The sequence below is a fragment of the Sparus aurata genome, chromosome 5 (genome assembly GCF_900880675.1).
Source record: "Sparus aurata chromosome 5, fSpaAur1.1, whole genome shotgun sequence".
NCBI lineage: Eukaryota > Metazoa > Chordata > Actinopteri > Spariformes > Sparidae > Sparus > Sparus aurata.
This window is the reverse complement of record NC_044191.1, coordinates 8,802,782-8,816,231: the sequence shown is the minus strand read 5'-3', so window position 1 is coordinate 8,816,231 and position 13,450 is coordinate 8,802,782. Positions and strand designations below refer to the sequence as shown.

The window sequence follows — 13,450 nt, the reverse complement described above, 5'->3', positions numbered from 1 at the left end:
TAACATTTTTAAAATGTGGCTTTATTCCAAAGTGTGATTAGAAAAACTAAAAGTTGTTGAAAGTCACCTGTAACTGTAAAAGCTGAAACATGTTGTGATTACATTTTCAGTTTTGGCCGATGATAAATGGAAAATTGAGCAGAGAGTTGTTGGCAGCATGTTTGAAAAAATAAATAGAGTTCAAAAGCAGTTTTAGAAACAAACTGTCGGGCAGTTTGAGTCAATAAAGATGAGAATTAATAAGACCGCAGTTAAAAGAAACTTGTCATGGCAACCCCAGTATCAAGATATGCAGTGTACTTCTACATGTTTTTCAGATGATATTCATGACAAAGTACTGCAATACTTCGTATTACATTCTACAGCTTGAGTTTGGTGCTCAGCCTGTCCAAGAAAACAAAACAGGGCACGTAGCTCCATGAGATGCATGATAAAAAATATATATGGCAAAAAGAAAATTCATGTCCACTGAATTTTTTTCTCCAGGGTCCATTTTCTTTTTGTCAGTTTAATCTTCATATAGTCCTGAGTTCACCGTTTTTGTCACGTAAGGCTGTCGGTGCCTTCTCGCCGTGGTGATTTAGCAGCCGGTGGAGAAATCTGTTGTTGGTCGTCTTCTTGACAGTTAAAGTGCACATCCGCGGGTTTTCGTGCCACGAAGAAGACACAGTCGTAAACGTATCTCAACATCGAGCATTCGTTCTCCGTGTAGGTGGTCTGGACCGACTGTTTCTCCATCTGCAGGAGAAATATTAATACACTTAATTCACAGCTGGAACAAGGTTTCTGATGACAAACATTATGTAAGGACACGAGCATGAATAAAAATGTGATTTACCTCTATGTGGAAGCCAGACTTGACGATCGCTGTCCGAATGTCTTCATAGCTCAGTTCAACTGAAAGCTCATTGGCCATGTTCTCAAAGTGGTATAGCAGTGGACCTGTAACAATGAAGATTTAAACTTTGATATTAGTTTACCCAAAAAGATCACCTTTAACCTTTTTTTTTTATCTACTTGATCATAAGACCAAGTCATATTATTATTCTTTTTTGATTAAAAAGGAGACAAATAGCAAAGTTGACATCTTACTAATTACAAAAATGCATTAAAGTGTTCTAACAACATTTGTCATATTTATTTCTCTTGGACTTACAGGTCTAACTGTTGGTCTAATTGTCTATTTTAACCTTTAAATTAACAGTTCCAACAGCATGTGATCCACTCATGAAAGGCACTTTGCTTTCCCCAAAGGTTTAAATGTACATTTTAAAAAATGTTTCCTAAAGCTGGCTCACCCAGGTTGATCCACACTCCACCGGGCTTCAGAATCTTCCAGATACTCTCCACATACTCTATGACATTATGAGCTGTATCAATGAAGAAGCAGGTAGCCACGCAGTCCCAAGATTCTGTCCGAAACAGACAATATCTTACAACATGATCACGTTTGATGAATTTTATTAAAGGTCCAGTGTGTAGGACTTAGCAACATCTAGCAGAGTGGTTGCAGATTACAACCAAGTGATTACTCCTCTTCTCACCCTTCCCTATGGTGGATGTTAAAAAGGCAAAAAACACAAAAGTCCCTCTACAGAGCCAATATATGGTTGTCGATTCTGGCAACTGCAGAAAAATGATGGACTCCACGGAAGAGGACCTGCTCCCTCTGTAGATATAAAAGGCTGACAATAAGGTAGTGAAAGCAAAACAATTCTTAGTGTAAGGTTATTATACACGAATGAGAACATAATTAGGAAATATATATCAAATTTCTGCCAACAGAGTCTCCTTAATCAAACACAATGCATCAGTGATCAATTATCATCATTTACAGTACATTCACATCAATATACCTTTTATTCTGGGTTAACATAAAAAGGAGCTTCTTACAATGTAATGACATACACTTCTCACCTGATCGAGATCGTTTGTATTTGAAAACAGTGTATGATCGATAACCCATTCTTGAAGTCTGAAGTAGGGAGACTTATTTGTGCATTTGTTGGTAAGTTCATATCTAATCTCTATAGTTAATGTCAACAATCATTTCAAGTAAAATGAGTATCCTCAAATAAAGCCCCAACATAATCACAAAGGATTTCTGTTATTATCACAGCAAGAAATGATAAAATTTCAGGGGCTTTTTCTAAAGAATGCTTGTGTGTGTGTGTGTGTGTGTGCGTGCGTGTGTGTGTGATTTTTCATTTTCATTTGGCCACGTTGTTAAACTGCAAGGCTGCTGAAAGAAGTAAAGGTGTAAGGGACAGACAGAACAGACAATTTAAGGGGAAAATTGGGGGGGAATGCAAATTCTTTCAATTGCATGATGGCAAATTCCTGGAGGAACTAATGTATAAGCAAAGTTGCCTCAAGTCATCCCTGACACATTTCAACTCTGGGTTTCATGCAGTCTTCACTACAAAGATGGAAGATCCACAAAGCTTTTACTGACCTGGATCAGAGTACACCTCCACAAAGTCCCCTGCTACCATGGAGAAGTCGGCATCTAGTGGTAAGCTCTGAGGGTTGACATCAGGGAATCTAACTGGTCGCGTTTGGTCAGAGGATTTCTTGTTGTTGCTGTATTGGTGGATCCAGGGATACACGGTCAGAGAGTTCACCTGTTCACACCTGAAAGGAGCAGTCACATTTATTAGGACAGTTAGAGGGATGGATGGATTCTGATGAGGAATGAGGTCACACTTGTACTGCCAAACGAATGAATGATGTGTTCTGATTTCATTTGTGATCATTGACACATAATTAAAACACAGAATTATGAGCTAGCCTGCAGAAATGTATCCTTAGAAAGGTGTCATGTAGAAAGGCTGGATTATCACGAGTGTTAGTGTCAGTATGGGATGTACCTATTCAGAACAAAGTTTGAAGAGAAGAGCATGAAGAAGCTCCATTCGTTGCCCTGGCAGATATAACCTAGCCGAGCGATCTCCCAGGCTAGACGGCCAAGCCCAGCACCCGGAACCAGCACACTCACCTTAGACACATCACTGACATAATAAAATGTACAAAATGCACATATCACATAGAAAACAAGTAGTAAGTCACATTGGTCAGAATTATTAAAAGTTGTTGTGAGAGCACAGCACAGGTAAAAGGTGACTATATGGTTCAGTATCCATGTATCTTTATGTGTCTTTCGTTTTCTTGGCATGCATGCAGGTGTTTGTGTGTGTGAACATATGTCTCCTACTATTTGTCACTTGGGAAGAGTCTCTGAATCTCATGGATGATGGGCTGGTAGCAGGAATCCCTCTCAGCCCGGCCCACCTCGCTCCAGTCTCTAACAAACTGCTTTATGGTGGACTTCAGCTTGTCCATGTCAAACGTGGTGGATGGGCGCACTTTCTGCGAATTCTCCTGGACATTGAATGAAGACACAACATCTTTAGCTAAACTCACTGAATAAGAAACAGCAAAAATGTGTATACCATTACATACAGTAGACTGCCTAGTGAGATTCAAGCCTTACCCTTTCGCCATACTCGATGTTCTCAAACATGTGGAGGCTGTTATGAACAATGGCCTGTAGCAACTCCTGGTTGTGGTCCGCACATTGGCTGATCCGGGAGAGGTTGGACAAAACATTTGGCAGCAAATCCTGGTGGTGCTGTGGCAGGCTCAGAAACTGACGCTCAGCACGCTTGACCTGCTCCCCAACATGGACCCTGACAAGAAAGACACGACAGTTCAAGTCAGGCATCCATAGAGGGATAAACAAGCTTTCCACACAGTAAGGAATGGTTTGGAATTTTATGGAATTTGATATTAGTAGCATAAGTGCCTTATAACAGTACAGAGTCTTCTGAGACTAAAGCCAAACCAACACTGGATTTTTGGGGTCGATACTGGGCAGCAATAATACGATAAAGAAATTATGATATTCTACACACACGTAACATATACACATAAACATATATTTTCCGCAATACCTCTACAATGTGGTTATCCAACACTACAGATACATACATAATAGTAGCAGGATATTTTACCGTTGAACAAATGCACTGAAAGCATTTCCCTGGGAATTTAAAAACAAAAACCTTCACCAAGCATCGTTTTAGCTTTATATTCCATTTAAAAATAATGAATAGTGCCAAATACTCAACAAAATTTCCGATGATATCTGTATATCTTTGATAAGCAAATATCAACCAACTGATATATTGATGTGCTTTCATAATTATCATAACAAAGTAAACAAACACACATTTATCAACAACTTCAACGTCATTTCCAAGGTGAGTAAGTAAGTGAGGTGAGTGAATAAGCTACTATAACTCAATTATACCACTTTCTTATAATGCACGATTACTTGATTCTTTTTGACTCTCAGACTATTTATATTCATTTGTTAAATAGTGGTTTACTACATCTAACAACCACGGAATCAAAGTCAGTGGACTTCAGTTCTTCTGTTCCTTTGTCCTCCCTTCTGTTAGTGTAGGGAGTTGAAAGTATATAATTATTTAAAGTTACAAGACGAAAACTGAATAACATTGCACTCTTCTAGCATTTAACCTAAATCTTCCAGCAACATAATAGCCTGGAGAAGTGGTATTTTGATATGGAAAATGCGCAGGAAGCCCTCGTAACACAGGTCACTCTGTTCTAAACGGTTCCTATACTATCTGTATCATATTCAAGGGAGAATACATCAAAATACAAACAAAATTTCTCTCTTTAGTTTTTTTCCTCTGAGTGTGTTAGGGGTGGAAAGGGTGGATCATGGAGTAGAAGTGGCGATATGACACGAATGGAGCTAAAGTCACATGATTAGCTAATAAATGCCTCACGAAGCGGAATAAGTAACAGCTGACTGAACAGTAGGAAGTATTAATCAACGCTCGAATAAAGATGAGCTACCTCACTGAGCACTTTTCCCTCCAAACTGACTGAACGCTATCTGTCTTTTGCTAGTTATATTCGCTAACATAGTATCCTGACACAAACCGACGTTGCCTGGCTCGGGCTTTTATTTCAAACAACGATATTATACCTGTAAAATCTAAAAGCATCGATTATTCTCCAGAAATGCTGCCTTTCCAGCCTGGCCTCTTCCTCGGGGCTGTATTTTATTCTCTCTTTGTGAAAAAATGGTCCTCCTTTCGCTCCTTCTCCTGCTGTTTCGGCCATGTCTGAAACAATTTCCGAGCCATCCAATCAAACCACGGCATAGTTCTTCTTCGTGGGATCTAATCATTTCAGCTAAGCCGACTCGACGCGGCGCTTTGCTGCCACCTACAGTCAGACGATTAGACTGCAGTAAATTGAACACCAAAATAAATGAAGGAAATGATTAAACCATTCTCAAAGCAGATTATACTACTACTATGGTTGAACACAAAGTATGTATTACTGCTACTCCTACTACTACTACTCATCACTCTAATTTGGAATGATTGAAAATGCACTGCATTAGAATATCCAAGTGTTGTTATAAATGGTGCAGTTCCCCCCTCTCTTCTGATTGGTTCAGAAAACATCTACATTGCTACTTTATCATCTAATTTTTTTATTTTTTAAATACTATCAAAAATATATACACAAGTAATATGGTTTTTTGTTTGTTTGTTTGGAACAAACCCTAAAAAAAATTTAGACTTTGTTGGGCTGCTTTATTTTGAATTAACCAATCAATAACTAACACCAATCCTAATGTGGTTGCCCTTGGCTATTTGATTTAAGTAATAAATAAAAAGTTTGTCATACTTTGCACACTACATAGTGCTATATTCAGGCTGATGTAACATTTCAATATTGTCATGAAACAGCCTGTTTGTAGGCTGTATCGGCAGTACACACTTCACGCAACATCTCAGGAGAAAAAGGTCAATACACAAAACTGTTTAGTCTTATCTATTAAAAGTACTGTATCAATGTTTTACGGCCGAGATGACCTAGTGTTAGGTAGGTCAAATATTTATGAAGAGAAGGAAAAGTTGTTATAGAATCAAATAAAAAACACTTCACTTAATCTTTTCTATCTGTCATAAAATGTTGTCCCTGTAATACTGACACCTGTACAATAGTTTATCCCTTTACTTTAAATGAATTAAAAAAAAAAAAACACTGATAAAACATTGAAACTGTAACATAATAATAAAGCATGACACCACAGAACCAGTGTTTTTCTGAGAACTTTATATGTAATGCAACAGCTGTGCTTCTGTAAACACAAGGTGTTTATTCCATCTTTGGGTTCAGAATCTTGCCCATGAAGAGTATGTTTTCTGTGTTGCGTTCAGTGATGATGACCATAAATGGACGATTGAATTTCAGGACAGGGATGTGGCGGATAGACCAACCAAATATGCCGACACCAGTAGCAGCTGCAGCAGTGGCTCCAGCCTCATCGACATCTAAAGTAGCCTGGTGCACAACCTACAGAGTAATGCAGGCAGAGTAAAGTTAACATGGGATGGAATATAGGGAACGAAATGTGTGTGTTCAATAAAATGTTATCCTTACCTCGGAGACCGCCAGTTTTTGCCCCTCTGCAATGCCGCTCAAGTCTGCACGATCACCAAACATGTCAGTCATTCCCATTCCAGCCAACACATCCTTCAGAGAGTAGGAGGTCTTGATGGAGAACTTTGGAACATATAAATCATATGTCCTGAAAGAAAATGGGAAAATAGACAAACATACAGTGATTGAACTGAAAGGACGTAGCTGAGTAGTTAATACAAAACTTCGATATTAGAAACCAAGAATTTAAGGATGATTTTAGATTCTCCCAACCTGGGCCTCATCCATTTTAACCATTTGGTGACATGACCTCTGGAAATGTCATTCTCCAACACTGCCATGTCGTCTGGTAGCAACAGCAGCATGGAGTAGGAGTTGTTGAAGGGGAGCTGGAGGACTGTTGTGTTAATCCCCTGGTCGTAATAAGAATGAAGTTCATCCTCCATATTCATCATCTGGACTGGAATCTGAAAAATGATCATTTTAACATGAAGGATTTGTGATGATGCATAAGTATTGGAACCAAAATCCCCTCTGAATCAATGAAGGAACATTGAACCTTGGTGTTCTCATCCACGTTGAACATGTCCTTCTTGGTGAGCTCGGGACGAAATGGGTTCGCCCACTGTCCTGTTTGATTGAGATGAGCAGAATCAAAGCACAACTCATGGTAGATACATAAAACTTCAGGTGTAATATAAAAGAATTTAAAATGCAAAAATTAACTGAACAGTACATGTTCCTTCAAGCAAACCCAAAACACTAAAAACAAGATTATCTTCAGCCTTAACATCAACACATCTTTATTGCTTCAAACTCCCAGTCTGGACTGCTAGCTGCATGGCTAACTAAGCTAACAGGTTAATGGCAGCTGCAGTTGGCAGCAGTAAGTGATTACTTTGATATGAAGCCCCGCATTTCTTTTGATTACATGTGAAAAAAATCGTATGTATAGCACCTTTAAAGGTTTCTCATCAAACAGAGCTAACACATTGCCTTTCATTTCAGGCAACCTTTTACCTTTAAAGTAGATGTAACTGATGAGATACATGACTGTGCTTGGATCCAGATTGCTGACCAGCTTGTCTATCTTCCCGTTGGTCTTCTCCTTCACATATTCATTGATGGTATTTGCACTGTCTGTGGTGTTGGTGAAGTCAACATTGAACCCATCTGCAAGGTAGGACTGCCTCAAGGTCTCCAGGAACTCAGGCTGAGGCTTGAGTTTGTTGTCTACAAATACAGCAGTCCCCCAGCTGATGAAGCCACGAGTTGCCTCATTTGCCCTATTGAGGAGCATCTGAAAGGCCTGATTTACATTTTCCTGCGTCAGTAGGGTGTTGTTGTAACCGAGACCGCTGAAGAGCTGCTGGTGGGTCTCCCCCCGAGCGCCTACAGATAAGGCAGCCAAGGCAGTAGACACACTAAATGGGGAGTAAAAGATATTCTTGCCTTGTGAGTCAGCATGAGCTGCTAACTTTCTGTACAGACGGAAGACAAACTCTTTGTTTGCTGCGTTCACCAGAGAGGCAGTGTTGGCCCTGCTGTCAACCACAGTGTCCTGCTCTGCCTGATGTTTGACGATGGCATGACCTCTACCCACGCAGATCACTGCCGACAAAATCCAGATACACAGGGCTGCACGCGTCATCATGAGCTACGACAAAAGGTTAAAAGTGGATTATTCATCTGGATTGCAAAATGTTTGCTGTTGCCAATATGGATTTTACTTGCAGTTATATTAATGTCTGTTTAAAGGCTCTGAAAGGCTTCTTACTATAAGTGACATTGGAGAAGTTTTGGTTATTTTACAGACAGAAGTCAGGATTTATTTTTCTACCTGATCTTATCAGTTTGATTTTTCCTATGGGGGTGTTTAAATTTAGGTTTATTGTTTCTTTAATTTATTTTATTTTTAACACCTTGCACAACTCCATTTAAATGTACCCACTGCTTTTTAACTTTTAATCTTTGTAGTTTCTACATGGTTTTAACTTGTCTTTTATTACTGTGTGTTTTATTGTTTGTTGTGAAGCACTTTGAGGGGCCATTATCTACTCGTCGCTGGAAAGTCAGGTGGAGTTTCGTAGTCTACAAAAACATTCGGAAGCTTCTCAGCAAAACAGCTTTGCAGCATTCTCCTTAACAACTAAAGTAGCTGTGGACTTGTTTTAAAATGTGAAAAAAAACAATTGAAACCCTTGATGCACACTCAAGCTTGTGCACCCACCTCATATTCAGTGCATGCCAATGCTTTTAGAACAAGTCCAAAATAAATGTTTTGTTGACAAGAAAACCTCCCCCAAATTTCAATCAGCACGGTGGTGAGTAGATAATGACTGAATTTTCATATTTGGGAGAGACTTTAAACTCAAAACATTTTCTCTTAATATTTTTTTCCCTATTTGAGTTGTTAATATTTAATGGATAATTAAAATCAGATTTTTTCTTTTAAATTTCCTCAAACTACAACACACCAATTTAAGCATTAAAATGATTAAAAGAGCAAATATGGGCTAAAGAATTTACATTTAATGTTGAAAAACACATGTTGTAAAGATTTACTAATTCCATGGAGAACAGTTAATCAGAGTGGTTTAACGTGAATTACTGCTCTTTTTCTTTTTTTAGCCATTTATTGCTAAAGCATCTTTTTAAATGACCACTCACCTTCTTCTGGTTTACTGTACGTCCAGCGAAGCACTGACAGGACAGGGGAGATTTACTGTTTTATAAAACGGATCACAGCAACTGAACTTTGGCTTTGTTAATTCTCTGTATCAGCCTCTTATTTGCTCTGCCCCTGCATTTGTTCTGTGTAATTATTACTATCTAACCGTGGCATAGAACTGAGACTGCACAGGACAAATGTAAAAATTCAAGTGGATATTGTATGTTTCACCAACCAGTTCAAAAACGTACTCGCGATATTTACTGTCTCTAGCCAATAGTATGTAATCTATAGTAACACACAGTAGAAACCCATTTAATGCTTCTGTATATGCATTTTTACTGTAACGTTCTTCAACATGTACACTGACAGAATATACAGGGCATGTTATTACATTACGTTTATGGTAATAACAATGCAATACAGGACAAGTCTCTTTTAAAGAAATAACAGTGCTGAGAGTAAAAAAGCAGCAACCATGACAAAATCCTTGCCTCCAATTTGTACAACATTGTAGAACAGACGGTTTTCAAAGTCTGACCCTGTTGGGCTCCCCTTAAAAAAAGCTTCCATAAGGGTGCCCCCTCACCCTCTTAGTCAGCAGCAATTCCTGGACGGGATCATGATTTTGTCATCCAATCACATAAACATTCAACACTTGAGCCAAGATAGGCCAAATATGCAGTGGTGGACAGTAACGGAGTAAATTTACTTGAGTACTGTACTTAAGTACATATCCAGAGGATTTGTACTTTACTTTAGTATTAGATTTCTTTGGTATTTATTACTCTTACTTGAATACATTTCCAAGACAAATATTTTTACTTTTACTCGAGTTAATTTCTATCAAGGCTGAAAAGTACTTGTTACTTTCAGGTCTGCTCTTTTCTTTTTTTTTTCTCCCTAAAATACTATTGGACACAAGCTGTGTTTGTCAAAGAAGGAAACCTATCACAGTGCACGCTCTCCACTGGGATCTACGTAAAAGCGGAAATACGTCATCCCTCCCCATAAGGATACCACCAAAGTAGCCACGCTCTCGACTGCGTTTGTCAACACAAAACCGCAACAATGGCTGCATCAGATGTAGTTTTTTGTAAAGCAGTGATTCTCAACCAGTGGTCTGGGGACAACATTGGTCTTTGAGGGGGTTCCAGTTCCCAACTTAGCTAAATGATAGAGTTAGTTGGACGGTGCAGGTTCATTTGGTTACAGTTTTAATGATTGTTAATAAACATCTGCATCTGCAACATCTGCTGTCCTCCTGTGATCCCATTCTTTTTATTTGTTTTTATAGGTGTTTCTGCAGGCTTTGTATAACAGTGTGGTTCTAAAAGCAAGCACATCATTGCAGGTGGTTTCGAAGAGTTAATTCTCAGAAACAAGAGTCAAAAGGTCCTTAAATTCATTTAGAAAAAATTATAGTAATTCATTGTTGTGAAAAAAAAAGAAATTTACCCTTACTCTTACTTTTACTTCAAGTAAAATTAAAAGCATGCTTTTGGATACTAAAGTACGTTTAAAAGCAAGTACTTTTTTAACATGTCGACTGAGCTACTTTTACTTGTAACGGAGTAGTGAAACATGAAAAAAGTTGTTTCTTAAAACATTCATTAGCTTCCAACTCTGGGGAGAAGGATAAAATTACCCCAAACTTCTGAATCTCTCAACTCTCCTTTTAACCAAGTCACACATACTCGGCTATTCTATGATCTTCTTATCTGTCACAGCTGCTGTAATCAGGGCTCCCACAGGTCCTTGGAATCTGCACTGAGTCATTAAAAATGCTTGAGTTTCTATATTTTGTGAATGAATAGAAATTGAGGTTATTTCAATATTTACTGCAGTTTTCTGGTATCACTCTCACACAGCAGCTCAACTGAGTAGAATTCACACATTCAAACCTCTGACTCTGTTTAGTTTTTGTCTTTGAGCTTCTGTACGACCCGCTAGTTATTATTATTATTAAAAACATTCCCAGTGTTGTAACAGTAATCAAGCTTGATCTGTATCCTAAGCCATGTCGGGCTGAGTCTGTGAAACCGAGGGAATTGGACCTTTAAAGTCCTTGAAACAAGTGAAGTTAGTCCACTAAACATTTTTGGAGCCTCACAACAAAACCACCTGACAGTATTCCGGTATCAATGTAGCAGCCTAATTGTGTATTTGAGATTTGCTATTTCTCTTTGTTTGTACTGATTTTTCCTCATGGCTTATTGCAGGGGATTCAGATCACCTGTGCCCAGGTGGGGAGACTGACTCCTGATTGAGGAGTGAAAGCTGCTTGGGGCATTTTCCTTCCAGCCACTCAGGGTGTGATGACACCCTGATTGTGAAGGCTTAAAAGTGGTGGGGAATGGCAAACAGGTGGCTCGCACCCTTGTTGTGAACTTCAGTCCCCTTTGAATAAAATCAATACCATTCACCAACAACTGGCCTCATCCTGCTCTTCCTCAAACGATCCTGCCTGGATGATCACCACTGGCCAACCTCTCATCAGCTCCCTCTCTGACTTCACCCCCCTCTCTGGTGTGTCAGAACACACCATCCCTGACCTCATCCGCAAAGCCAAAACCACCACTTGTCAGCTTGATCCTCTTCCCACCTCCCTCGTCAAAGCCTGTCTGCCATCCATTTCTCCCATGATCACCAACATAATTAACTCCTCCCTCACCACTGGCACTGTGCCCCCCACTCTCAAACTGGCTGCTATCACACCCATCCTGAAAAAACCTGGTGCTGACCCAACTGACCTTAACCTTTACCGGCCCATCTCCAACCTCCCCTTCATCTCCAAAACACTTGAAAGGGTGGTTGCCGCACAACTACAGTCCCACCTCGACACAAACAACCTCCATGAACCTTTCCAATCCGGTTTCCGTCCAAAACACAGCACTGAAACAGCCCTTGTCAAAATCACCAATGACCTCTTCTGTGCAGCTCCGGACTTCTTACAATTCTCATCCTCCTCGACCTCAGCGCAGCATTCAACACTATCTCCCACACACTACTCCTGGACCGCCTGGCTGGCATTGGGATCACTGGTGCTGCACTCCGCTGGTTTACATCCTACCTCACTGACCGCCAACACGTGGTGCAAATAAGGGACCACAAGTCTGGGTGTTCGGGTGTTTCACTGGGTGTCCCCCAGGGGTCAGTCTTGGGTCCACTCCTCTTTATCATCTACCTCCTCCCCCTGGGCACAATCTTCCATCATCATAGGATCCACTTTCACTGCTATGCCAACGACACACAGGTCTACATCTCCTCCAAACCCACAGCCGCCATCCCTCATCACGTGCCTCGAAGTCATCCAGAGCTGGATGAGCAGGAACTTCCTGAAGCTCAATGGCAATACAACTGAGGCCCTGCTCATCAGCTCCAAATCCACCCTCACTAAATCACAACACACCCCAGCCCCACCCATCATCATCGACGGATTCCCTGTACCCTTCTCCCCACAAGTCAAGAGCCTCGGCATCATTCTGGACAGCACCCTCTCATTTGCACATCACATCAAAAACATCACCCGGACTGCCTTCTTCCACCTCCGAAATATCTCCAGACTCCGCCCATCACTGTCCCAGTCCAGCACCAAAATCCCGGTTCATTCATTTGTCACTTCCCGCATCGATTACTGCCATGCCCTCCTCACCGGACTCCCCACCAAACTCATCAACAGACTGCAAATCATCCAGAACTTAGCCGCCCGGATTATCACCCGCACCAAATCATCTGACCACATCACCCCTATTCTCATCAAACTGTCCGAGTCTTTAGCTGCTCGGCACCCAGACTATGGATCTCTCTCCCCCCACACATAAGACAGTCAGACTCCATCGTAACATTCAAATCCAAACTCAAAACCCACCTGTTCAAACTGGCATACTCACTCTGACTGGTCACTGTGCACTACACTTGTCTTTTCTTTTTCTTTCTATGTCAATGTTTGTTTTCAATATTCTGTGATGTTGTTCTGTGATTTTATGCTTTTATCCTATGTAAGGTGACCTTGGGTGACTTGAAAGGCACCATCAAACAAATAAAATGTATCATTATTATTAATATTATTATTATTATTATTATTATTGTCAGCCAGACACTGTGGTCTGTTTTGGCCCTTTTTGTTTGCCCACAACTTAGATTGAGGAATTTTACTACCAGCACCACCACAACAATCTAAATATAAAATGGCTCCATAACCTTCTGGCCCAACTGAAGTCGACTGGGAGGCCAAAACTGATTTGAGACAACGTTTCTTTACACTCTGATGAATGTTCAAGTGTA

The 13,450-nt window shown here is 40.2% G+C and overlaps 2 protein-coding genes across 2 annotated transcripts; both read right to left on the bottom strand.

Moving 5' to 3' along the window:
• carnmt1 (carnosine N-methyltransferase 1) lies at positions 1-5,199 on the bottom strand. Its single transcript, XM_030418295.1, has 8 exons — positions 5,021-5,199; positions 3,494-3,689; positions 3,215-3,381; positions 2,871-3,011; positions 2,456-2,634; positions 1,299-1,412; positions 839-942; positions 1-738 (listed from the first exon to the last, which is right to left on the bottom strand). The coding sequence occupies exons 1-8, from the start codon at positions 5,155-5,157 to the stop codon at positions 544-546; spliced, it is 1,233 nt and encodes a 410-aa protein (XP_030274155.1). The 5' UTR covers positions 5,158-5,199; the 3' UTR covers positions 1-543.
• Positions 5,200-6,148: 949 nt separating this feature from the next.
• On the bottom strand, positions 6,149-9,293 carry LOC115581111 (alpha-1-antitrypsin-like protein CM55-ST). Its single transcript, XM_030415973.1, has 6 exons — positions 9,163-9,293; positions 7,513-8,149; positions 7,052-7,122; positions 6,766-6,959; positions 6,493-6,640; positions 6,149-6,405 (listed from the first exon to the last, which is right to left on the bottom strand). Exons 2-6 carry the CDS (start codon positions 8,144-8,146, stop codon positions 6,208-6,210), a joined length of 1,245 nt encoding a protein of 414 aa, XP_030271833.1. The 5' UTR covers positions 8,147-8,149; positions 9,163-9,293; the 3' UTR covers positions 6,149-6,207.
• Between the last annotated feature and the right edge of the window lie 4,157 nt (positions 9,294-13,450).

What these genes read in the sequence shown, in the direction of transcription:
- carnmt1 (XM_030418295.1), bottom strand. Translation starts at nt 5,157, where the DNA reads ATGGCCGAAACAGCAGGAGAAGGAGCGAAAGGAGGACCATTTTTTCAC. An exon ending in ACATCGAGTATGGCGAAAGG is followed by an intron (nt 3,382 to 3,493) that starts GTAAGGCTTGAA and finishes TTCAATGTCCAG; the next exon opens with GAGAATTCGCAGAAAGTGCG. An exon ending in TCAAACTTTGTTCTGAATAG is followed by an intron (nt 2,635 to 2,870) that starts GTACATCCCATA and finishes TGCTCCTTTCAG; the next exon opens with GTGTGAACAGGTGAACTCTC.
- LOC115581111 (XM_030415973.1), bottom strand. Translation starts at nt 8,146, where the DNA reads ATGATGACGCGTGCAGCCCTGTGTATCTGGATTTTGTCGGCAGTGATC. An exon ending in TTAAAATGGATGAGGCCCAG is followed by an intron (nt 6,641 to 6,765) that starts GTTGGGAGAATC and finishes ATTTTCTTTCAG; the next exon opens with GACATATGATTTATATGTTC. An exon ending in AAAAACTGGCGGTCTCCGAG is followed by an intron (nt 6,406 to 6,492) that starts GTAAGGATAACA and finishes ATTACTCTGTAG; the next exon opens with GTTGTGCACCAGGCTACTTT.